The 26887-nt window shown below is 37.3% G+C and overlaps 1 protein-coding gene across 2 annotated transcripts in view; it reads left to right on the top strand.

The window, feature by feature from the left end:
* Positions 1-26887, top strand: part of adcy5 (adenylate cyclase 5) — an 85727-nt gene that overhangs the window by 51000 nt on the left and 7840 nt on the right. The window contains exons 4-12 of one of the 2 annotated variants that reach the window (XM_017421204.3): positions 7661-7772; positions 11105-11232; positions 12804-12962; positions 13038-13179; positions 15941-16078; positions 19361-19383; positions 19915-20074; positions 21518-21615; positions 24977-25064. In XM_017421204.3, the coding sequence (XP_017276693.1) occupies positions 7661-7772; positions 11105-11232; positions 12804-12962; positions 13038-13179; positions 15941-16078; positions 19361-19383; positions 19915-20074; positions 21518-21615; positions 24977-25064 (1048 nt within the window). The remainder of the gene's footprint in view (positions 1-7660; positions 7773-11104; positions 11233-12803; positions 12963-13037; positions 13180-15940; positions 16079-19360; positions 19384-19914; positions 20075-21517; positions 21616-24976; positions 25065-26887) is intronic. The other variant, XM_017421205.3, reaches the window with a different exon arrangement.

The following is a 26887-nucleotide window of genomic DNA, read 5'->3' as shown; positions in this document are numbered from 1 at the left end:
ACAGGCTCTGCACATTACCGAATGGTAAACAATGCTCCAGCGCTGATCTGGTCCTCACTGCAGCCTTAAGTACTCCTCCAAGTCCCATCAGCTTGATCAGCCACAGGTGTGAGAGGAGTGGTGATGAGGCGTCCGTCACCAGCTCAGGAGACGCCCACCAGGAAGTGCTCACACACACACAAACCACCAATCACCACATAACTACGCTATATTCTGCAATGTGCATGGAGTGATTCACCTTAGTGGAAAAAGAATGGTCGGCTTGATTAATTGTGTAGCTTGTAGGTCAATTTTTTTTTGTTGTACGTTATTTTTAATGGTAAATTTTGTACAACTTCAAAAAACCCATAGGTTTTATCATTTCTTTTACTTATTTATGATCGAAAGAATCAAAAGAATTCAAATGTTGTTGTTTTTTTCTACAATGTAAAAGATTTTTGCATTTCATTTGTGTTTATTCGCCAAAATGATGTCCTGTGGCTTCACAAATGAGGCCAAATTTGATGCTGATTATGCAAGAGTGTTCTTTTTTTCTTTTTTTTTCCAATGCTGCTGGGTTGCCCTTTAAATGTTCGAAAGATATTCGCAAACAGAATGATGCGACTGTAGCTGCAGTTGCTGGTATGTAGGCCAGCCACACTCCAAACCACATTACATAAATTAGAGGTAATGACCTTCAGTTCTTTTGCTCTTCATGTTCTGATTAAAACATGGAGAAAAACTGAACCTAAGTAGCAAACACACATGGTTTCATGGCTCTCAGATGATCTGCAACCTGTGAATCTGTTGTCGATGAGCAGAAAGCAGCAAACATAAATATTGCAGAAGCTTGCGTACTTTGCTACTGTAACGTCTTAAAAAAAGAGATATTAGGTGTTTTTTAATTTTTTTTAATTGATGTAATCATTTTTTTCTCTGATTCTGTAGGACAGTATGTGCTTTTTGGCTGCTGATGGCTAAGAATATTGAAAGAGATATTGGACAAAACAAATTGAGAGAAGCAAAAGAACAGGAAGTTCAGACAATTTGTCCTGGATATTTGGTATATGTGAAGAGAAAACACTTTAAATAATGAAACAGAAGAAAGTAGGAAAAATTTGAAACAGACAGTAAAAATGTACTATTTAAGTGTTTTTTTTCCTGGCTTGAGTTGGTGAGAATAGTTTCAGTCTGAACAGCCACGGGGCAAATAGTTGATGGCAGCAGGCCTGTGGCTGTGCTGCTGCCAGACAAGAGGGAATCACAAGGTCAGATAACAGGACAGCTCTGGTTCAGCTGAGGTGACCCAGAACTCATTTTGCTGTAGTGACTCTGAAACCAGCTAAAGAGGACTGTCTATCTTCTGTTTTACTTTCTATGGCCAGTTTCTTATTATTGCTGGTTGGATGTAAATCAGTTGCATAATCTCTAACTGTCTCTCAAGGCACCTTTTTAATATACTTTGTTCATCCCATGACTTGCAGTAGAGTTTGTATACTGTAGAGACAAAATAGTTATTTTCACTCAAAATAACATCTGTAAAGATCTAAGAACTGAGGAGAGCAGCTCCTGGAGGTTTTGGAGGGAATGTTGTCCCAGTTTTGTCTGATGCTGGATTCTAGCTCCTCAGCAGTCATTTTAGCTGATCTTTGGTTCAGAGGTTCTGGATGGTGTTCACATCTGGCTTCTTCTTTCCCTGATAGAGCTTTAAGCAGCATCAGTGGATGGTACAGTGAACTGTGTTTACAGACAGTGATCTGTGGAAGTGTTCCTGAGTCCATCAGTGATGTCTAAAACAGAATCAGGCCTGTTTTTAATGCAGCGTCCTCTGAGGGACCATAGATCCCAGACATCCAATATTGACTTTCAGTATTGTCCTTTGAGCTCAGATATTTTTCCAGATTCTAGATATATTTTCATAATATTATGAACTGTAGAATATGAGATATTCAAAATCTTTCCTACTTGCCATTGAGGAACACAATTTTGAAATTGTTCCACTATTTTATATGGAGTTTTTTTACTTCTGAGAGATTCAACCTCTAATATGCTCTTTTTATATCCAGTCCTCTTACTGAGCTGTTGATAATGAACCTAGTTAGTTTTGAAATGTTCTTCCAGCTGTTTCTTCTTTATACCACTTATCTTTACAGCTTTTTGTTGCCCATGTCCCAACTTATTTTTGCTGCTATAAAATTTAAAATGACAATTTTTCCATAAAAATGGTGCTTTTTAAAAACATCTGATTTGTTTACTGTGCACTATTGTGAATACATTATGGGTTTATGAGTTTTGCAAGTCATTTTGTTCTGTTTTTATTTACATTTTTACACAATGTCCCCATTTGTTTGGAATCTTTGTCAAATTACATTGTTTTCAATCATTGCCAACCCTACATTTATGGGTACTGAAAATAGGTTTCACTATTGACCACAGAATGAAAACAGTTTTTATTTCTTTTTATTTTAATTTTTTAATTTATTTTCTTCAGCAACTTTCTGAAATTAAGACAAACTTATTATGAAGGTTTTCTGCCCTTCTCTGTCTGGCAGTTTCATCAAAATTAAGTTCAGATATAAAAGAAAAGATGAACAAGATTCCAAAAACCACCAACATAAATATTAAACATTGTAAACAAAAACACAAACATATAAAACAAATTATTAATACATATATTGTTATTTTCTATTTAATATATAGTTCAGCCGCATCAATGTAAGCATATTAAATAATAAAAAATCAGACAAGGATTCATTTGTTTTTTATTGTGAATCAAATAACTTGTTAATAAATTGGCAATCTACATTGGTGAAACTGTTTTGAAGATTGAAATGAATAACCTCTTTCTAGTCTGTAAAGCATACCGGTCATCTTTGTTTTGCTATCCTGCATCTTCCTCTTGCCTTTTTCTTAGACCAACTCTGATCTTATATGAGCCTGTTTCTTAGCTCAGACACACCAGTTTAGTGTCTGCTTTCACTCGACCTCCCATACAACAGTTCACAGAAAGCAATCAGTTATTCTCAGAAACATGTACCCCAGAGTTGGGACACCTAATCCTTTTCAGTCTAAGACTCAAATTGAGTAAATGTGTGCATTTTGAAGCCTGGCTTCATTAGAACACGTTAGTGCTCTTGACATGTGAACGGCCATAAGACCGTGAACCCAGAATACACTTGCACTCCTTGAAACACAAGGACACCCTGGGCAGAAAAATTGTAGAAACACACACTGTTCTCAGAGCTTTGTGTGACAAACACTTTCTATGTGAGATTCATGTGAGCTTGTTTGCTCTGAAACACGTGTTAATTTCTGGGTTTCTTTTGTTCCCTTGGTTTTAAAAGTCAGAAAACTGACCAATTATTGATTGAATTTACTTTTTAATGAATATCTAATGGCTTTATTAAAGTGTTTTATTTTGTCTTCACATTATGAAACTATATTGTGAGACAAAATTATACAGTACCTTCAAAAAAGTATTCATCTCCTTGGGTGTTTTATATTTTTATTGCAGTCAGAAAGCAATTGTGGTCAGTATATTTTGACCTTTTTATACACAAATAATTGAAAAAAATCTCTTAAATGTCAAAGTGAAATCAAATTTGTACAAAGAAATCCCATTTAAATATAAATAAATAAAAATATGTAATGTAAAATAAGTGATTGTGTAAATATTCACCCACTTTAAAGTGACTTTTCCTAAAACAACTCAGAGAAAGGATTATTGAAAAGCACAAGTCAGAGGATTGATACAAAAGGATTTCCAATTTCATTCTTCTATATTAGGGTGTTCTGGCGTAATATTGGCCTTCCTTTAAGATTTTAACACTGTAAACAGGACCATATGGTGCTATCTTTGTGTCAGAAGAAACACAGATATTAGCTAGTAGTGTAATATGGCTGCATTTCTACCTTCTTTGTGACAAATTCAAAAAGTTAGTCAAGCAGCAAGAGTTGAATCCCGAAGAAGAAAATCAGGTCAACTTGTCAGGATAGATGCATAACCAAACTGTGTACTCATAGCTTTTAATTCAGGCAAAGGAGGTGTGACGTTACATCATTGCTCATTTAAAACCATTCTTGAAAGGACAAATGTCCAAGTATTTATTTTGAATGACAAATTAGGTGATTGTTTTTTAGGTTTATTTATGTCAGGAAAGCGACATATTATTTTTTAATCTATGCAAACTTTTTTTTTATTATTTGATGTATTTAACATCAGTAAAATGTGTTTTTCAAAACAAGACTGAGTATTGTACGTGGTCATGCTTATCTCCGTACTCTTGTTTATATACCTGAACAGTTTGCTCAGTGGAAATCAGCCACAGTTTGGACTTATTAGGACCTTATCAGAAAATTGTGGTCTAAGATAAGTAGTGTAAATCAGGACAGAAGGAAGATTGGGGAAGCTATTTTAGTAAGAGGGTATTTTGAGTTTTTTGACCACTGGGGAGCCCAAACGAAGCCACACTCAGGTACTGTAAGTAGCCTCTAATACAAAAACTCCCATTTAGAAGCTGCACACGATCCACCGACATGCCTCCTGAGTTTCACTTATCAAGTTCATCACATTTTTCATTCAGGGAAAAAAATTGTTGACCAGACAATTAGTAAGCTCTTTTAAGAAAAGATTGCAAGATGTGACTGGTGCATGGAGCTATCGTGTTTCAGAGGCCAACGGGAGCCTTTTGGGACCTTTTGGGACAAGCTTTCTCAGGTTTTATCTGAGACCCAGCCGTGCGTCTCTGCACAGCTGAGACTGTTGCTGTTCCAGCCTCTACCTGTCAGCCAGGACATCTTTGTCTCCTCGACATTTAGAGAAATGATTCATCCTGCTGAGAAACCGTGCTGTTGTGACAGTGTGAAGGCCAGTAATGGAAAAGCCTACATCTGAAAAAAGACTTTTGGTGTCTTAGTTTACCTCATTACTGTTCACAAGCACAATGTTGCTCTAAATCTATTAAACTCTCTCACACACACTCCAGCACACTTTGTCTTTGCCCAGACCTCATTTGTACAAATGGTGTATCAGGTACTTTTAGGTGCTGTTGTGTAGGCGTTGAATTGCATTTACACATGACTGCACACAACTGTTTAACTCTCAGTCTCACACGATTCACCTCCATCAGTTTCTTTAAAGTACCTCTTGACCTGAGGGATTAAATCTCACCCCTACCTCTCCCAACTCCAGCCAAACCTATTGTTTATATTTAAAGTTGTGATGTTAATTTACTTTGTACTGTAAATCCAGACGGGAACATTTATCGCATTAATCACAAGATGGAATTTAATGAAACTCTCAGAAGGTATACATCTACAACTGAATAACCTTTGTTGTTAATTCAATTTAAAGTGGTCGCAACAGCAGATTGGCCTTAGCTGACACAAAAAGGCCTGTAACTCAGGTAATTTTACAAATATAGAGCTAATATTTATTGTGGTCATAGGCTGATAGTCATTTACAACACATACTTTGAGAGTGACCCTCACAACGCTGCGTCAGATCGTGCAAATCTGACAAAATGGCTACAACTTCATCATTTCTCAACATGATAATCTTAGTTTAAAACTGCATTCTTTCAAGGAATGCTAGGTCTTTTATTTGAATCCTTTTATCTCATTTTAATTCATTTTTATTGATAGTTGTTATAGCCTAATGTTACTTTTTGAGCTTTTTGATTAATGGCAGCTGTATATATATTTCTATATAAATATTATTATTATTATTATTAATGAGTTTATCAGTTATTGAGAAGGTATGTGCAGTTAGCAAGTCAGTACCCTTTAAAAACAGAAGAATGAACCAAATTAAGGCAGTAAACAGCTCGTAGATGCAGTTATTGCATATTTTCAGGGCTGTGGTCATGAATACATGTGCATATTGTTTATAATCAGTTTTTTAGCAGTTTTAAAATATACTGAATTCAATATGAAATCAATTTTTTTAAAATTTATCAAACCAACAAAGCAGACTGACCAGAGAAGCTCATACCGAGCCTGCTCAGCAACTAATGGGGAACTACTCTCCATCCATCAGCAACACTTGCTTATCTGTATCAGGGTTATAGCTGACATGTTGCTGGAGCCGCTGCGCACACTGAACAGGTTTCTAGTCGAGCACAGAGCTGGCAGATGCGTGTTCACACTCACATTCATACCTTCAGGCAACGTAGAGGCATCAGATAATGTGTTTGGTTATTGAACTGTGTGGACAGAACGTGCAAACTCAGAGAGTTTAAAGGCTGGAAATGATTGCTTTTCAATAATATGCTGCTTTTAAACTGCTTTCCAGAGATTTGCTTTAAAAGAAGTAAAAAAGTTTCCAGATAAATTAGTTATTCTTTTTTTTTTAAAAAACTTCTTCAATAAACTTTAAAGAACGTTGATCTGACCTCAGGTAATCCTTGACACAGGCTGTTTTTCCTGTTAACACAATTGATTAAACTCACATGTGGGAAGCTGGGGGGAGGAGATGTTCTGCGAATTAGAACTCAAACATCATTTGAAGTCAGCTGAAATTGAAAGGGGCTCATGATCTCAGATGCTATGTTGCTAAGCGTTAGACCTCTTCACACTGGACGAGCCCACTACGCTCTCCATGACCTGTTCAACCTTTTAGAGTGTGATTGCACTGTGGTAAATTTAGAAAACTTGCTTCAGTGTGAAGGCAATCACGATGCTCAAGAATATTTTCCTGCTATTTTTCGTTGTCCTTGGGACACTCTCCTGCACCCTCACCATTCAGCAGCACCTTCTCCCAACGATACTACTATGTATGCTCACAGTTGCACCACCCTGCCACGAGTCTTTTGGACCACGTGAAGATGCAGCTACAAGCTAGAAGGTCAAGCCACATTACCCGTGACACTACTACGACTGGCATCACATTCACACTGGGTTGTTTCCATGACCTTGTTGTGATCTGCAGAATAATGAGAGGTTTCTGGAACTCGGTTTCAGCCTTGCTGTGGAGGAGGAAAAATGCTCGGCGGCATGAGAGGATGCAGGTGAAGTTTTTCCTGCAGAACATCAATCAAATCCACTCTTTTTCCTTCCTTATGCGGCAGGCCAGACCATAATGAGAACAAGTGCTTCCTGCTTTCCATCCAAAAGGCAAAAGAAGGATGACTGGGTGTAGTGTGGTATTTATTAACACACAGAGAGCATGGATTGGTCACTGCAGCAACATGAGGAGAGCTCAGCTTGATCTTTTTGAAAGAAAGGCAGCGGGACACATTGCGTGTAGCAGCTGTGCAGCCTAGAGCGTTGCAGTAACTTACTTGGTGCACTGTCAATGCGGTGTGGGTGTAATGGGGTCGTAGTGTAAGACTGAGACGAGTACGGCCAGTCCTGCTTCAAAATTCCCAACAATCAAACCACATCATTGGGCATGGGCCCATGTCATGTATACACTGCTACTCACACTCTATCACACCTTGTTCGTAAAGCTCACCAGAAAACCTAACGCTACAGAGACCATCCACATTCTGGCTGATTTGTTATTTTTATTTTTTACCTCATAGCAAGTTCACCTTCTAGCGTGAAAGGGGGCCTTAGTGAGTAAAAAGCACAATTTGTCGAGATAATAACACGTCTACAGCAAACAAGGGATGGAAAGAAAGGGAAATGCTGTAAATAAAAAAGTTGAGTTCTATTTCTCTTGTTTTTCCTGTCTCTGCAGCATCCTGTTTGCAGACATTGAGGGTTTCACCAGTCTGGCGTCGCAGTGCACAGCGCAGGAGTTGGTGATGACTCTCAACGAACTTTTTGCCCGTTTTGATAAGCTGGCAGCGGTAAGAATGCAATCCCTTGTACGCAAATGTTGCAAAACCTATGCCTTTTCTTTAGATTGCATATTTCCTTTTCACCATGCTTTGATTTTTTTTTTTTTTTTTAATTTTCATTTTTTCCAGTAAATTGCACCTCTTTGGATTTGAGAATCATCACTATTCACCCATTGCAATTTTAGAGAACTGGCATGAATGTAATGACTGACTCTTCTCGATGAATAGATTTTACGGTTGTTTTCATATCTTGTCTTGTCATGTATGAATGCTTTTTGTGTTTTTTAAATGTTTTTTTTTGTTTGTTTGTTTGACTACTGGCTGTGAAACAAATTGCCCTAGGAGATAATAAAGATTCTTGAATCGGAAACTGTAACTACTGAAACATGAGGCACCATGTGCAAAACATGTTATGAAAGGCTCTGCAGGCTTACTAGGATGTGACATAAGACTGAGGTCAGACAGCCTGATTGCATTTCTCTTTTTTTTCTGCCAAACCTCTGGATGGCTGTAGGGGAGATGAAACCCTCAGAAGGTGCATTAAGACTCATGGATCTTGTGTTTCCCTGGTATTCTTGTAATTTGTTTGTTTGGTTTTTTTGCTTTTTACCTGTGACTGCACAAACAAGACCGACTGCTCAGTATTCCAGTTTTTGTGCTGTGATCCTCACAAGAAAAAAAGGAGCTTGAAAACTTTTATGTTTCTGGTTTAAGGGTTATGTTTAGTGTTACTGCAGTAGATGTTTTGATATAATCATCTGACAGTATGAATAAAGGGTATATGCAGAAGACTCAATGGGAACACAAGCACTTCAAAACTCTGAACTAGGAGTAAAGACATCCTGAAGCTGGAGAAGCATTTGAGAGGAGCTGTAGCTACACAACAGAGCTGTGTGATAGTTAACATGTTATTATCATTCTGATTTTACTGTACTTTGTCAAGTTATTTTTAAAAGCCAGATTGTTTTGCACCTAAGATGGGAATAATATGCAACACAGGACTTTCTGCAGTAGCATGTTAAAACATTTTTTGCCAACACAGACAAGCTGAAACAGAGAATACGTGATCAGAGTTGAAGGTGAGCAGCTGCAGTGAGGCACGTAGTGGTAAAAAAGAAGGCTAATTTGCATACAAACAAATCACTGTTCAAAGATTATGGCTACATCTCAAGCCTGTATCTTACTGGGCTGCGACTGTTGGCAACATATTGCCTTGATCTTGCTTCGTTGGAACTTTGAGCATGTTTGAAATAAATTTCCAGACAAATTTACTCTTGAAATTCTCACAGAGTCAAAGCAGGCAACCTGGAACATTCAAAACTTCCGGAGTGGTAATAAGTTTTTACACCTTCAAGAAGTGGAAAAGAAACTACTACTCTGTTCAATTAAACAATAATTTAGTGCAGCTACAATACCTGAATTACACAGTTAACACTCGTTAGTTTTAGCATTGTGTTATTTTTAATGTATTTTTTGTTATCAGTTATCAGTATATAAATTGTTACGTCTCGCAGATTTAAGATACAACATAAACAAAGCTTGAAAAAGTGCATTTTTGCAGCTTTAATAACAGTGCAAAAAACAGTCAAAAAAAAAAAGTAAGATGAAAAAATGAAGTATATCTGCAACATAAAGCAAAAGTCATTTAGTATGAATGATTGTGTAACTAAATAAAATATTGGGTCCATTTGTTTAAACAAAGCTGTTTAGAGTAAAAAGAGTTTCAGCAGCTGATAAATGAGCTGCAGAATTACTACCATTGTTTTTAGGTGTATTTAAGGATGCCTGTGGTTCAGCTTGATGTCATTACTAAAATGGAAAACATGTACTAATAAACACAATTATTCATTTTTGCAGCCTAGTTGATCTTGAACAGTGAATGCTGGTGTATCTAAGATAAAGACACACACCTTTAAATTCCTCTAAACTGCAAAATTATCAGAAGAACCAGAAATCTACTTCTTTTTTTTAAGATAGTAAACTCAGTTATTAACTAGCCAAGTTCAGGTTGTCATCAACACCTTTGGAAAAGGATTAGGAATAAGACCTGTGACCAAAACTGGAAGGAAACATGCTCAGTAAAGATGTAACTAAAGATGCATTATGTTGTAAATTTATGTTTAAACTATAAATTAATTAACATTTCATTTAACTGAACATTTTGTCTATTGTGCCTGTCAGCACTTTCACACTAACACAACTATATCAGAGAAAAGTTGGGGTTTTTAACTTAATACACAAATGTTTTTTTTTATTTAAATTGATTAATCAATGTGTTGAAAATAATAATTTTTTTTGCAATAATCTAATTGTTGTACATGTCCAAAAACTGTCTTGAATGCAGACTTTTGTGCAACAAGCAGCTCAAACATGTCAGTTTTCTATCAGCCATTACTGCCATGCAGCTGCACTTATTTTCGGCCTCTTTTTTAATATCTGAACCACAGCTTCCTAAAAAGCATATTCATGAATATAGATTTTATTTGTTCCTTTCACAGAACCATCATTGTTTGTCTAGTTAAAGCTCATTGTGTCCCATTTGTCTCTGAAAGGTGAATTGATGTGCTGCTAATCAATATTTATGAGCAAAATGGGCATAATGGTGTTATAAACTAAAAATGTTGCTACTGACACTTTTATCTCCATGCCAGATGTACCTTCTGTCACACACACAAACACACACACACACTTGCTCTGGGCTCGTTACACAGTGGCTCTTTTTGTATTTTAATCCGTGTGCTAAACAGAAACTCAGGTGGCGATCATGAGACGGTATTTCCTCAAACCTTAGCCCTCAGGATCACACGATCATACACACATAATTTCTTATAAAGTATTAAGCATTCTAATTATTCTCAGTTACTAAAGTTTTTTTCCCCACACAAGTTTTTAAAGCCATTTGGTTTTTCTGTACAGTTATGTTTAAATTTCTACAGAAATATCTGTAAAAAGGCACCAGCTCTGCTTTCCTTTGCCCTTAACTAGGATTTTGAAATTACAAATAAACAAATTGATTACATTTTCTGTAAATAAAGTAACATGTTGACACATTTCAAAATAGAAAAAAGAACATCTGCAACACCTTGAAGCAGCTTTAATTTGTTTGTCAGAAAACACTTTTTACTTTAATAACTAGAATTGGATTTTACCACAAAATTAAAGAGAACAGATCATAAACTTTGTTGCAGTTTTATTCCCTTTTTAGTTTTATCACCCTAGAGTTTTATGCCACAACATTTAAAACAAAACCTGTTTCTTCATTTGTCAAGCTAAACTTTACCTCGTTTTGTAGGATTGGGAACATTTCCTGTAAGTTCTGTTCTTTGTGTTTGGTGTGACAGGAGAACCACTGCCTGCGGATCAAGATCCTGGGAGACTGCTACTACTGTGTGTCTGGGCTGCCGGAGGCAAGGGCCGACCACGCCCACTGCTGCGTGGAGATGGGACTGGACATGATAGAAGCCATCTCGTAAGTCTGCCGTCATTTGACCGTGAAAGTGGACGAACATGTGAGCAATGATGGATACTTCTGTCTAAAGTTCGCCTCAGAGTTTAAACAGAAGTAATTAGTCAGTAAGACAACATTTATTTGGACCAGTGGATGAATTACAGATGATTCTTAAGTAATAAGTGGGAGCTGTAGTAAACGTCACATTCAAAAGTCACTGTATATTCTAAATGTTTGTATCCCACATATAAATCATCATGTTAATACTCTTTGAGTAAACGGTTACAGTTTAAGATTTAAAGGAATAATTCAGCCATAATGAAGTAAATGTCTGTGTAAAGGTTATATGTAATATCTTATCCATTGTATATAGTTTCTTGAAGAGTCTTAGCTTAGAGAAATAAAGCATTTAAGTAAACAGATTGTAATTAGCAACAACGGCAGCTAGCTGTAGCATTTCTGATGCAGTCTGGGGGAGCTTAACCCTCCCGTGGCCTTCGGGTCAAATTAACCCGAAGTTACAAAAGCTTCTCTTCCTCTCTTCAGTTGCGAGGGCTTCAGGAGGGTTAAAGCAGTAAAATAACCACGTATTGTGAAATTGACACACACTTTAGTATGGTTGAACTATACCTTTAAGGCACAATCTGATTGGTCATCTCGAAGGGTGTAGATGTTCGGATTCTTTATAGACAAAGGACCGGTCTCACACTGTTGATTTGTCTCACTGAGCTATTTACATTGTCAGCTGATCAATTCAGTCTGTTTATTTTTTCCCAGCTTCTCCTGCGAGTGCGAAGGAAATAGTTGACATTTAGCAGAAAATTCAGTCTTTTCCATTTGTTACCAAGGGTTGGACAACAGAAAACACACTGTAGTCGTGACTCGACAGTTCTCGAAATGCTGAACCTTTCCTTCAAAATAATTAATTGTTTGATTCACTCAGCTAATTTACTGTTTAAGTCATTTATCCCGGAAAAAGATCAATCATTTAAAAACTCAGATTTAACAAATCTGATGATTTTTTGCGATCAGTCTGCACTCCAAAACCACTTTGTCACCAGTTGTTGTGTTCCAGTGTAGAGTCACCATTCATAGAGAACCATTCATAGAGAACCATTTATTGCCTGTTTTAAAGATGGTTACTAATCCAGTAAAATAATAATCTGTTAGAGGCTGAATATGATTTCATTTTTCAGGTACTTAATGGTCATTATGTTAATAGATGAAACTTTCATCAAATCCACAACATATAGAAATATATAGTTATTTTGTTTATGAATGAAATTTTGTTGAGGGCTACAAAAACAAGAGGTCAAAATATTTATGAAAAGTCTGCTCAGTCCTCATTCCCCAGCAGGACTCTGGAAACTAAAAAGTACAAACACATTGTGAAACTTTTTATTTGGATAAGTTTTGCTTTTTTGTGGTGTATTCATTCAAAAATGAAGGCAGGAGGTTCTTGCTGGCCAGCAGTACTGAAAACACAGATGGGTCGTTAATCTTTGGGACTCATCATCACCAGCGTATGTCTGCACGGATGCTACTGAAATCTTAGCAGCACCTCTCCGAATATCATTTCCTGTTTCTTGCAGGCTGGTTCGAGAGGTGACCGGGGTGAACGTGAACATGCGAGTCGGGATCCACAGTGGCAGGGTGCACTGTGGGGTTCTGGGACTCAGGAAGTGGCAGTTTGACGTCTGGTCCAATGATGTCACGTTAGCAAATCAGATGGAAGCTGGAGGCAAAGCTGGGTATGTCTGTTGTGAAGCTTTAAATGTCTACATATCTACCTGAAACAAAAATTAAACATCTTGCTCTCATTTCAGGCGTATTCATATCACCAAGGCCACTCTGAATTATCTGAACGGCGACTATGATGTGGAAGCAGGAACAGGAGGAGAGCGAAACGCCTACTTGAAGAGGAACAACATAGAAACCTACCTCATTGTGGGCTGCAGCCAGAAAAGGGTACAGTTCACCTTATTGCCTTAAATGCTGAAATATAAAATACAGTTTTTAAAAGAACCTGAAACTATCCATCTGTCCTTACGAACAATCAGATGCTTGCTGCTGGAATTAGTATTTAGACTGAGACATAAGTGAATTCAATGAACCTCAAAAAGCTTCACCGAATGATAATAGTTTAGCTTGTTTTTTATTGTTTTTTTGAGAATGAGCAACAAGTAAAATCTGGACTGTAAAAAAAAACAATGTGTTAAAAAAATGCAGCTAAAAACACCTTCACAAATGTAATTCACAGTTCAGTGCCCTCTTTGTGTTCCAGCATTTCTTAGCTGTTGTTACCTTCACACATCTTATAAAATGTGTTTAAAAATCATTATCTAACAATCAACTACTTTTTGATGGTACTGACGAAGTAAAATATACACAGATAGCGCTTTTCAGGGATGGTTTTTGTAAAGAGCACCTGAAATTTTTTTAAGACAGTAGAAGGTTTTCTGAATTTTTTCCCCACCCCTTGCTTTTTATAGTTGATTATATCACTGCGAAGCAAATTCCTACCAGACCTGCCGAATGGTGAACTAGGTCAGGCTAAAAAACAAGAATGATGTTCGGATTTTCAGATTATCGGTTTTTAGACAATTAATTTAGCAATGGTTGCAGGCAAGAACCTTCAGCCTTAGAGGAAGAGGGGTTTTAAAAAGGTTTGAACAATATACCAGCAGCTGAACGTTTGATGTGAAGATTTTGAGATCTCAGAAATGATGCTGCATAAATTTGCAACATGACTAAAAGTAAATCTAGAAGCAGCAATGGCCGTCCTGTGGTGCGATTGGTTCAGAGTGGATGACAGTTTTTTTACCACGCCCGACGTATGCAAATTTCATACATTTTTGTGCACACTTACGCTCCCTAAATGCAATTATCAAGAGAGTAATAAAAAACATTAGCAGTTTATTAAGTCTTCAGTGCCCGTACCTAAGAACGTGGGTTTTCTTAAACATCAACACTTGCAACTGTATTCTAGTAGAACCCTATAATATGACTCCAAATCTGTAAATGAGCAAAATATGACTTTTGTCTTGTAACAATAACTAGACTAATTGTACATGTCCTCCTCTTAGAGCCTCTCATTGTCAGTGTTGGCACATTCTGAAAGTTGGAACTAGGTATATCTATGATCCCATTATTTAAAGAACTGTTTTTTTATTAAGTCCTTTTTTTTTCTAAAGCACACCCATCCAGTTCATATTGCTCTTATCACTGTTTGGAAACTGAAACTCTGTCCAGTGCCAGCCGTCTTTTGGAGAGGACTGAATTTATCTCTGCTTCCCTGCTTGAGCTCTTGTTTGTTTATGACTGTTCTTTTTTATCAGCTGTTTCTGCCCCCCCCCCCCTCCGGCTGTATCACAAGCTGAGACTATACTTAGCATGTCATGTGTTCTCATTTTGCTGCCTGTGGTGGGAGACAGAAGGAACATTTTGAAGTTTAATTGGTATTTTTTTTATGTTTCAAAATCCTAAAAATACATCCTAAAGCCACTGTTCTGTTCCGGTTTGAATCTGGAAAAAAGGAAACAAACACAGCCACCTTCTGTTTAAATAAGAGCACAGTATTCTTCTTTTAGATTGTATAGCCACCTTTTTTATTCTAATTGTGTCTTAATATTGTAAAGTTTCCTTGGGTGTCTTGAAAGGCGCTACAAATAAAATGCATTATTATTATTATTAGTATCTGGTTTTTTATGAATAGTTTTCTACTTAGTTCTACTTAGTTATTGTCTTTGTCTCACAGCATGCAAAGTAAATAAATGTTAGATATGTTAGAAAAGAGCATATTTTTTTCAAGAACATCCTTGCCCCTATTATAATTTACTGTGAATTGTACCACTGAGTGTTTTTTTTATTGTGGTAAAACTTAAAACATCAACATTATACGAGAGCGTTATAAATGTATTCACCCCACTGGTGTTCTTTCTGTTTTGTTGCTTTACAGAAATACCACTTAGAAATTCTTTTTTATTTTAAAACAAGAAAACCTAGAGACTGAAGTCAAGACTTTGTAGAACCACAGTTTGCAGCAGGTTCAGCATCAAGTCTCTTCAGGTCCGTCTCCATGATCTTGGCCCATCTGACCTCTTGGAGTTTTGTCTGTTCTTCATCACCAAACAGCTGCAGCTCCTTCAGGTTGGATGGGTGCTGCTGGCGTCCAGAAACCTTTAAATCAAACCAGAGAGTCCCAGTTGGACTGAGGTCTGAACTTTGACTGGGTCATTCCAGGACCGTTAACTTGTTCTCCTTAAACCACTGGAGTGTCGCTTCAGCGGTGTGTTCAGGGTCGAACCTTGAGGTGTGGCCTAATGAAATCTTATGTTCTGTTTGAGCTGCAGAAAATAAGCCTATTTAGAAGGATTCTGTGATTTTCTGGTGACTGTTTGGTGTTGATGCTGTTCTAGACTTCACCAAAATGTGAAAGAATCAGTTTAAATATTGTTTGACAGTAATTTTCTTATCTTTCAAATCTTTATTGTAAATGTTATGGAGGGCTTAGCCTTGCTAGCCCATTTACACCAGCCATCCCTGTATATTTGTAATAAAAACAAAACAAACTAAAGTTAGAAAAATAAAATCAGTGTTCTAAATAATGAATAAAAATCAATCCTTGGGTGGTAAACTTTTTGTTTCTGAACTAACCCCCATATACAGCTGTGTCTAAACATTTGACGTTTGTTTTAATAAACTAATTTTGCATCTTTATCTCTCACAGAAAGAAGAAAAGGCGATGATGGCCAAAATAAGCAGACAGAGAACCAATTCTGTCACCCACAACAGCGGCCACTGGACCGACCGGCCCTTCTACAACCACCTGGGTGGACCCCAGATCTCCAAGGAGATGAAGAGGATGGTGAGAAAAATGAAAAGAAGTGATCATTGTTTGACTGAAAGTGCCCCAATCCCTTGCTGTGTGGCAGCATTATGCCTCTTCATGTTATTAGAGTGCCAAAGGCAGGTGGCTCTCCTGCCAACAGCCCTCATTTGGCGATGATGCTAACACCTTGTTAATACGCAAAACCCTTTGATTTGCTCTCCAGTTAAGCAGCAGGGATGGCCCTTGGTGGCACACCTCAAACTGGCACTGAGAGTCTCTCAGAAGCACTCAGGGGGGCGGTAACAATAATTATAGAGTGATCTGGTTTTATTGAAATTCATGTTAGTTATATCCACTCTAACAAACAGGGGATCACTCAGTGAATAAATGCATCTCAGGAGGAACAAGTATTTTTAAGTGTTAGTGCAGTGTAAACACATATTAAAATTAAAGGTCTATCATTTCTTGAAGGAATCTGTATTACCAGAGTTTTAGACTAAGTTGTACCTGAGTTGTAGCCATTTTAGTCAAACATTGAAAAGAGTGTTATTTGCATACTCGTGTAGTATTGCTATATGTCTATGTTTAGAGTATGTGTTGTGAATGACTCTCAGCTACTGTGGCAGCAATTCTACCTTAGTATCCGTAAATATCTCTGAGGTGTAGCTATTTTGTGTCGCCTAATGTTGATGAGCTGGATTCCAGCTTGATTTCATAACAGAAACTTGCCTTGTAATTGGGATGAGCAGATGTAAACTGGTGGGATTTTGCCATTAAGGGGTGGTGTAGCTGAGTTGCAGTACAGGAAGTGTAGCATCCTATAGACTTGTGCCATAGCTCTGCAAAATACGGCTTTTATTGTCTGTTTTTAATGCGCACAGTCAAAGTAAATCAAGGACAATTTAAAAAGCACACACTAACAATTTCAGATAATATTTTTGCTGCTGTATGGGGGATATAATCACTTCTCCTTTTACTATTCTGCAGAGAAATGCCTGCTCATAAGTACAGTGTGATGGTGAGGATGCTGACAGGCGGAGCAGTGGAAATATTAGTTAATATTATTGTATTAGCACGAGGCACATGCTTGATGAGCTATGTGCTTGTGTCGTAATGATGAAGTTAAATTATTCAGGGGATCATAAGGGGAAAAAACTCCATTTCCACCTTAATATTCTTCTGTGATTATTGATAGTTTGTGTGTTTTCATGTGACCTGCCTGCAGGGCTATTAATGGTAAAACCATCAGACAGCAGATGTGACAGAACAGAGAAGGAAGAAAACAGTGCCACCTACTGAAGCTTCAGCCACTTTAAATGCCAACCTGGTTTGTAAAAGCAGCCGATACAGTTCTGCAGAACAAGACGCTAATCTGCTCCTGTTCCTGATGAGGACATTCAGTCACATCGCGGCAGCAGGGACTGTGGTGGTTTTTTAGTCATTTTCTTGTTATCAGATGGTGAATTCTTTAAAGGCATGCAAACATACTTTCAATTTTTTTTAAAAATTTGCCTGTTTGGTCATTTTCGTGCTGTTTCTCTCCCTAGTTTTGCAGCTCATTAATAACACAGTAACTCCTGAAGATAAAACATGTTGTTCATGTCTGCAGTAAATTCATCTCCTTGCTTTTCCGAACAAGAAACAGTCGACTCGATAGAAAAGGCAGAAATGATCCTTGTTTTAATTTTTGCATAAATTTAGGGTTTCTGGGTTTTTCATGTTTTTCCAGCAAAAGACCTTCAAATGTCAGGAGGAAACCAGAGAAGCATTACCTCTGGAGTGACATTATGTGCAGACAGACATGAAAACAAGCCATAATTTACCAGGTTAATAGTTTGTTTCCCAGTTTCTTTATGAAGCTTATTGACAACAGTGGATCAGAGAAGTAACAAAATTATCAACTCAGATGTCCAACAATCACTGTATCTGAACAAACTGATTCTATTAAAGTGACACTTATTGTTTGTTATCTTCTTTGTAAGATTTGGACTTTCTTGCGCCCTTTAAGTCCTGATCACTGCAGACGTTGAGCCGTCTTCGACTCAAATATATTTCCTACAGCGACACAGGCAGGATGTTTTCTTTCCTGCCAACAGGAACCTTTCATCCTTGTGCATTTTTTTCCCCTTTGACTCGGACTAATCATTATGTCATCAGGTTTCCAAATCACTGTTATTTTTGAAATAATATTGTTTGATTGTTATTATTATGTTGAACACGCAGCAATCATGGTGATTGGTGTGCGGAACCTGTTCAACACGGTTTACACAAAAGAAAATATTTATCTGGGAAATTAAAGGAATTTGTAGCAATTTTTAGGAGGTATGACAATGTGACAAACTTATTGCTGTGGTTTTCATAAATAAGCAGGGCTAAGAGTTCATCTACATACTGAAAACTGGCAATATTAATGCTCAGTGTGTGTCTGATAGTGTTAATATTCAAAACTATCAGAATCTAAACAATATCTTTATTGATAGAAGTACTCAGAGAGGTACTGATTTTATGCATTTGAGAAGTTAAGCAAATGCTTTTCAGTATTTTTTAAATGTATGCTATCTGTCAGAAAAAACAAGTATTTTCCAGTTTATTAATAAACTGGAAAATACTTGTTTAAACCTTTTTTTATTTATTCCCTCATTAATGAGGGAATAAATAAAAAAAAGGTTTAGATCTTTTGATGTTTTAAAGAAAGGTTATGAACAAGTAATATCTTACCTGTTGTAGACAGCTGTTTGAATGAGCTCAGCATGGAGAAGCAGAGTTTATTTCTGATCAGATATTTAAGCAAACAATTAGTCCAAGTGAAGCCAAAATTAAAGTGAATTACTGCCACCTTAAACAAAGAACCTCCAATCTAAAGAAATACACCACTATTTACATCTTTACATAGTGGTCAGTCTTAAATTTCACAGTTGTTTTGTAAGAAAACAGTGTTTTGTTTTGTTTTTAGCAGATGCAAATAGCAGCAACTGGCTGCATCACTTGTAGCAGAAAATATACATATACAAATCTGATGTAACTGTGTAGGTGTATGGTGGTGTAAAGGGTTGTAAATAGTATTTACACAAACCATTACAAAATTGTTCTTGGCCCCACTTGGACTAGCTATTTGCTTAAAAATCCAGTCAAAATTATAATTTATTTTTCTAAACTGAGTTTAATTAAAAAGGTGCCTACATCAGGTAGCCTCTTCACTGAAACTACTAAAGAGCTCAGCCACGTATTGTTCTTTGAATTAAAACTAGAAAAAAATGTGAACTTTTCAGAACTTTGTACTTTTGGCTCATCGTCTTTGTCTCTCTGTCTCTCTCTCAGGGCTTTGAGGACCCCAAGGACAAGTGAGTAACATTTATACTAGAACATGATTGTCTGCCCATCTCTATAAACTTAAACGTGTACAGTTGCTCAGATAAAAAATATTAGTACTCCACCATAAAACTAGGCTCAATGTCAGTTAGTGTCCTTGGATACTATTAGTCATCCGATGTAACTATAAAAGACAGATAAAGATGTATCTCAGGAGAGTTATGACCCACGTAAATAGCACGTTTTGTCTTTTCTGACAAAGTTCTACGGTTTTGAGCCATTTTGTGTTATACGGTGCTGAAATTTTACTGTTATTCAGGGTTCATTGTTCTCTCTTCAGTACCAGCTGTTTCAGCTCACTGATCAAAGAATGAATCCCATAAATTCACAAGTTATCCTCTCCCAGTCCTTTTCAATGGTTTTGTATCTGGGAGTTTGTTCTGACGTCACACTGATCCACAGAGGCCAGGCTGACAGCCGGGAGACAAGTTCAGCTGCAAGAGAACATCCTTTCTTACTCGTGCTGAGCACTAAACGTCCACCTCTCATCTTGTTTTATTCAGACATTTTATTTTCAGGAACACACAGGAAAACCTAAACCCAGAGGACGAGGTGAACGAGTTCCTGGGACGGGCCATCGACGCGCGCAGCATCGACCGTCTACGCTCCGAACATGTCAAAAAGTTTCTGCTCACCTTCAGAGAGCCCGACCTGGAGAAAAAGGTAAGGACACACACACAAACGCTGATGGTACATCGGCAAAGAAGTGGCCATGACAAGCAATCTAGGCCTACGCAAAAAGCTTTTTATTTTCGGTCCCTTGAGGAAGTTGTTCAAAGAAAAGGAAAACATTGAAAAGGAAGAACTGGAGCTTAAATGTGGAAGACATTTCTGCTAAAGCCAAAGGAAGTAAACGACTTCAAGCATGCAGAAGACAGGCGGAGAAGAGAATTAGATGCTACAAAAGATCTGGAGGAGGGAAAGAAGATGACGATGGTTTTCAAGTTTCAGTCACGGATCTTCATGCCAAGTGTTAGATGGTATAGACAGAAAAATATTTTAAGAGTTTCCAGAGTTCAGTTTTTGTTGTCATGGTGATCTAAAACCTGGATTTTGATTTCAGGCAGGACACTTTTAAGATCTACAACTCTATATATGATATATATGATGATCAGTGCAGAAACAACTGCTTTTATTACTATACAATCATATTTTTTTTAAGTTTGAGGCCATTTATTATTTTAGCTCACCTGTTGGGGCTCTCTACCACCTTACACTAGGTGGGATGTAATCTTTTTACATAATGCCAAAACTAAAAAAGTTGTTTTGTTTTAATTTCTCTCAAAACAGCAGTTATTCAACATAAAGAATTGGTAATCATGGTTCAGAAGTTTGTCAGTGATATTAAAAAAACCACGTTGTCGTAGTTAGTGACTTCAGTTTGGGGAAATAGAGTTTAATTCTGAGCTCACAGCTAGACCATGGGAGGAGAAGACCAAAGTGGTTCATGCACATGGTTAGTTACATCGAATTCTGGGGTTTTTTCCAAACACAATCACAATGTTTCTGCTGGAAAAACTATGTAATGCAAAACTGGTAACGGTGTAAAGGTCTATAAAATTAGGTTTGCGTGAACCACCTTGAATTTCTTTGACATTGGAGATGTTTTAGGGTGACAGCAATCCACTTTGGTCTGGACCCCACTTCAGCTAGCTGTTAGCTCAATCTGGTCAGAATTAAACTCTGTTCCTCCAAACTGAGACTGTTCAAAGAACTATCTATACCAGGTAAGATATTGTCTGTAACAACAGAACTTCACTTCAGAATGCCTATACTATCCCTTTATTACCCTAATTTGGTAAACGTTTCATCATACCTTCAGTGCAGATATAGAGTAACCAAATACATAAACTTTCATCATATTATTCCTTTTTTAAATTTTTGATTAAAGGTAAACTTTAGAGTTTCTAAATTCAAATTCGGATGAAAAATAATATTCAAGGATTAGTCACGTCAGTATCAAGACATATCTATCAATCTTCTTTAAATTTTTTTTTTGTGTGTGTATATATATATATATATATTTTTTTTTTTTTCTGCTCCAAGAGGAAGAGGATGTGCAAACAGTTTGCTGTCCCATATCTGACTTGTGCTCCACTCTTGCAGTACTCCAAGCAGGTGGACACCAGGTTTGGAGCATACGTGGCCTGTGCCTCCCTCGTCTTTCTCTTCATCTGCTTCATCCAGATCGTCATCGTTCCACCGTGAGTCAGCACTTCGAGACAGTACAGAAACGATAACATCACAAGCGACACACATTTGGCCCCTCTGATACTTACTGGGGATGAAGTGGGGTCAAATGAACATGTTGACAGAGAAAAGTCTAAATTACACAAACTTTTCATTTAGATGCAACGATAAATGTGTGGCAAAAACAGTCAAAACAATAACAACAAAATGTTATTGATAATAAATGTCTCTTATGTTTGTAATTATTTTACCCCCCAATCATTTCCTACTTTTGCTCAGACGTTTTTTGTTTTTTTTTGTCTATAATAATAGAAATATAACACTTAATGGGATAAATCTTCTGATTACTTTCTTTGAATATGTACTTGGACCAAACAACTTCATTCCGAATTAGACTCAAACCATGTGTGCGTCCCGTCTGGCCGTGACTCCACTTGTTGTGGGGCCAATTGATTTTCTGCGCCTTGTTTCACTCTGCAGTTCGTGGCTCACCGTCAACATCGGCAGGAGACTCAGCTTACTGTCAGAGCGGCGCTGCCGTGACAGAATCAGGACACTGAAATTTATCTCTGTTTGGAAAAAAATAAAAATAAAAATCGAATAAAAAAAGTCACCGACACTGCATGCAAAAGTTTTAGTCACTTTGTTTCCATGGCGTGCAACTAGTGACAACTGTGTGCAGAAATTCAGAAGTGAAAGATCTCTTTAACCAATGAGGAGCCTGGAGTCTACTCTCACTATTTAGCATCAGCTCGGCAAAATTCACAAAGCTCCGGAAAATGATTTAAAATTAAAATAAGAGGTCAAACCAGTAAAAGTCATGCCATGTTGTACGTGTGTGGTCCTTTTCTATAAAGTCTCATGTTGAGAGTTCTGGTTAAACACAACTTTGACATCATTTCTGCAGCCTGTACAAAGTCAGTGATGAATAAAAACGCAACAAATACATTAGTAATCTGTTATTTTTCAAACCCTTTTTTCAGAAAATGGTACTTTCTGTAAAAAAAAAATAAAAAAAAATCAGCTCATCAAATCAAATCAAAGACATGGACATGTGATATGTTATTTGAGATTCAGAGATGTTTTAGCGTTGCGCCGTCTACATCTTTAACTTTTGCTAAATGGCATTTCCTTTGTACATTTGGCTTTACGTCTTCTGGTTCAGTGGTCTAGATGGAAATCAAACCTATAAACTCAGAGACTGCCAACAAGTGAGGAAGTTACATATTTGATCAGCCAGCTGAGTATTTTTATATTGGCTGTTGTTCTTTTAAAATGTTCTCAAACTGTTTGGAGGTTGCTTCATGAAGGATGGTCCTGAGTTGCAAACATACAACAATAAACCCCCCAAAAAGAGACAACAAATGTCAAAGAAAACATTTGGAAAAACTCAGCATGACAAAAGACACAACAACAATTCAGACAACTACTATAAATTACAAACCTGAACATTTTAAACTAACAAAACAATATAGTTTCACAAATATTCTCTTAAGCAGTAAATCAATCAAAAAGAGCTGACTGGGGGAGTTATAAATGTGAAAATCAGATCAGAAGTTGGCTTAACTGCAGCAGATTGAAAAATCTCAGGCGGTTTTCTTCTCTGTTCTTCTTTACCATCTCTCACTATTGATCTTCTTTATTCTTCTTCTCTATTAACCTTTCTCCTCGACCCGCTCTTCTCCCCGCTCCGCTTCTTATCTTTCATTCTTGTGTTCACCTCTGCGTCCTCCGCAGAATTCTCCTTTCGTTGTTTCCCCTCACCACCTCCTTCATTTAATCAGTCTTCCTTAATCAGTTTAACCTTCTTCTTTCCCTCGCTCTCTCCTGTAGCTTTCTCTCCGTGATGTTGTCACACTAGTTTTCTCTCAGTGTATTCACGCAAACACACATAAAAAACTAAAGACATCTGCGGATGAAGCCTATAGATAACGCTCTGCAGCACAAACGCTAAATCAAATAGTAAGCCAACAAAATGCTATGTGCTGCACAAGTATTAACCTCCAGCAAGTCTCTTTAGGTTTGTCTCTATTATCTTGGTCCATCTTCTGGTTGGATTGGTGGCTTCTGGTGTCAACAATTTCTAAATCAAACCAGAGATTCCTGGACTGAATTCCAGGCCTTGACTGGCCCTTTTCAGGACATTTAGCTGGCTCTGGTTAAACCAGTGGAGTGTTGCCTCAGCGGTGTGTTTAGAGTCATCGTCCTGCAGGAAGGTAAACCTTCAACTCTGAGAGACTCAAACAGGTTCCCCTCAGGAATGTTCCCGTGCTTCACTGTGGGGATGGTGTTCTCAGCATGATGAGAGGTGGAAGGATCTGACAGACATGACATTGTGCTTATTGGTCAAAAAAGTTCTGTTTTAGTCTCATCTGACCACAGCAGCTTCCTCCACGTGTTTGCTGGAAGAAATGGTCTGCCTTATTTTTTGTGTTTAAACCAGGGGTGTCAAACTCCATTCCCCGGGGGCCGCTGTCCTGCATGTTTTAGATGTGTTCTTGCTTGAAAACACCTGGTTTAAATGAATGAATGACTTGTGGCCATGCTCCTGGAGAACTTGATGATTTGGAGGTGTGTTGGAGCAGAAAAACCTAAACCTCCCAGGACAGCGGCCCTCGAGGCCTGGAGTTTGACACCCCTGGTTTAAACAATGGCTTTTCCCTGGCCGCTCATCCATGAAGCCCAGTTCTGTGTGGCTTCCAGTGGTCCCATGGACAAACACCCCTCCATCTCTGTAGAAGAGCTGCAGCTCCATCAAGGTTATCTTTGGGCTCCTAGTTGTTTCACTGACTAATGCCCTCCTTACCCGCTCCATTAGTTTTGGTTGACAAGCTTGGGGTCGCATCATCTTATTTCCTAATAATGGAATTCAAGTTTTTAACCCTTTTTTTTTTTAATAAAACAACCCTGATCTGTACTTCTCTACAACTTTGTCTCTGACCTATGTGGAGAGTTCCTTGGTCTTCATGATGCCCCTGTATAACTTAGAGGTTTTGGCCAGGTGTTGATGCAAAATCGGTGCATATAAACTGAAATGATTTGATCTTTAGATCGCTCATAGGTGGATCTTACTGAACTAATTAAGTGGCTTCTAGAGCTAATGGTTGGAGCTTTAAAGCAGAGGGCTGAATACATATGCACGCACCACTTTTCAGTTTTATGGTTCTAGAAATTTTTTTAAAACCATTTTTTTTCTCCTTATTTAACTTCCTTTACCTGGAGTGTTTTGCATAAAACCAAATTAAAATGTCAGGTTGTAAGGCAACAAAGTAGAAAGAATACTTGATAAATTTTCAGCCCACTGTAAAGACAGAAATAAGGATTAGATGTAAATAATCACCTGCTGGTTGTTTTGTTTTGTTTTGTTGCATCCAGCTCAAGCCTGATGATCGGCTTCTTCATCACCTGCTACATCATCCTGATGGCTGTCATGTTCATCTCAGCTGTGTACTGCTGTTTTGTGGTGAGTAATATCTGAACAAAGGGATCCCAAAATGTGACAACACATAACAGTAGTTTTAAAGAACAGAATATTGCTGGCTATATATCAACACATAATCGTGTTTTAGAAGAAGTTGCTGTATCTTCCATTGCGTCCCTCTTTGTTTTTTATTTCCTGCCATCATGAAAGGCGGTCAGTCATGTAATTGCATGTAAAAGGGTTTGTCTGTCTGTTAGCAAAATATCTCATGAACCTATAAGCAGTTTTTTAATGGACATCTTTAACCAGCTAACTTTTGGAGTCAAGCAAATTTAAGATTGCTGTCAGAGCGAATTGACCTTAGCAAACAAACAAAGCTGTAACTCAAATTTACATACATTGAGCTAAAATTTGCTGGGGTAGTAGCTGAGAGTCATCCCTAACACATAACCCTGACAGACAGCTTAAGATCTTTTTTTTTTTTAAACTTTGGCATGCAAGGCAGCAGGCGTTATGCATTCCCTTTAAGGGGTGTTAGCCGTTCCACCAGGTCCATGTTTGTGCAAGTTCTTAAAGGAAAGGTGCTCCATACTGTACGGACTTATGATAAATTTAATGTGACCAATGGTTACATTAAATTTAGCAAAGTAACCCGCAGGACTGCTGCTGCAGAGTGTCAGCGCTGCAGCGTTTCACCTCACTGTGCATCCGCAAAGGCATGAGTGGGAAAATGCTTTCAGCAGATATTTAATAAATCAGATAATATGCTCATAACCATAAATGAGATGCTTTTTGCCGTTTCCAAACCCCCCACTGTAGCAGATTCTGACAACATTGTTTGTGATATTTGTTTTCTACGCATCACTAAAAATCCTTCTTTCGTATTTTAGAACAATTAGTTTCCTTTCTGCCTCTTGACCCTCCAGTGTTTTGTTTTTCTTCTGTTTGTAGGAAAAGATTAATAATATTAATAGCATAAAATTTATACAAAATGACTGCCCCCTCCCCCCCTTTTTTTAACTTCAGCTGTATGTTTGGCCCTCATCAGCCACTGTAGAGGCTCTCAGCAGTGTTCAGAAAATCCATTATTCAGTAAATTTGTTAATGTGTAACAATGTTGTATTAGATCTAAAGTAATTACTTTGCAGGAAATGATCATAATTGCCTTTGACGTGTTTACTTAATCACCAATTATTTTCCTCTAACTGTGTTTATTTTTGGAGCATTTTTTCACTGAGTCATAAGAAGCAGGAGGTGTCAGAAAATTAAAGAAAGGAGTGGCCAATTTCACATCTGTGACTTCCTGGTCTGTTTCTGTCTTTTAATTTAAACTCACCCTTTATTATCATTTTTTGTTCAAGTGAAACTAATACACAAATATTTGGGTATAAATTAAATAAAGAAGGAAATGAAAATAAGCTGGCTAAATAAACCAATTTGATTAAAAAATTAAAGGCAAATTTAATAAATAGGGGTTTTGACACATAACTACATTATTACAGTTTAAAGTGGAAAAAATACAAATAATTTATGGCACATTTCAAAGATCAATAACTGCTTGACTTGTTATTTTAACCCTTTTTGTTACCTTTGATGGCATACTTTTTAATTAATTGAGACACTTATTTATTTCTGTTGGTAATTCTTTAATTAAGGCAGTTTTAGCTCTTTGACACCTGGTGAGATCTTGTATTAAGTCAGTTTACTCATCTGCTTTTACCACCTTGCATATTTTAGATCAAATGTACATTTATTCTATATGGGTTTTTTATTTAAAAAATAAACACTAAGATTAGGTAAATGTATAAAAAAAAACTAGTCACCAACTAAATTTCTTTCCTTTCCCCCTCCTCCTCATCGTCCTC

The sequence above is a fragment of the Kryptolebias marmoratus genome, linkage group LG6 (genome assembly GCF_001649575.2).
Source record: "Kryptolebias marmoratus isolate JLee-2015 linkage group LG6, ASM164957v2, whole genome shotgun sequence".
Lineage (NCBI taxonomy): Eukaryota > Metazoa > Chordata > Actinopteri > Cyprinodontiformes > Rivulidae > Kryptolebias > Kryptolebias marmoratus.
This window is presented reverse-complemented; position numbering and strand designations above follow the sequence as displayed.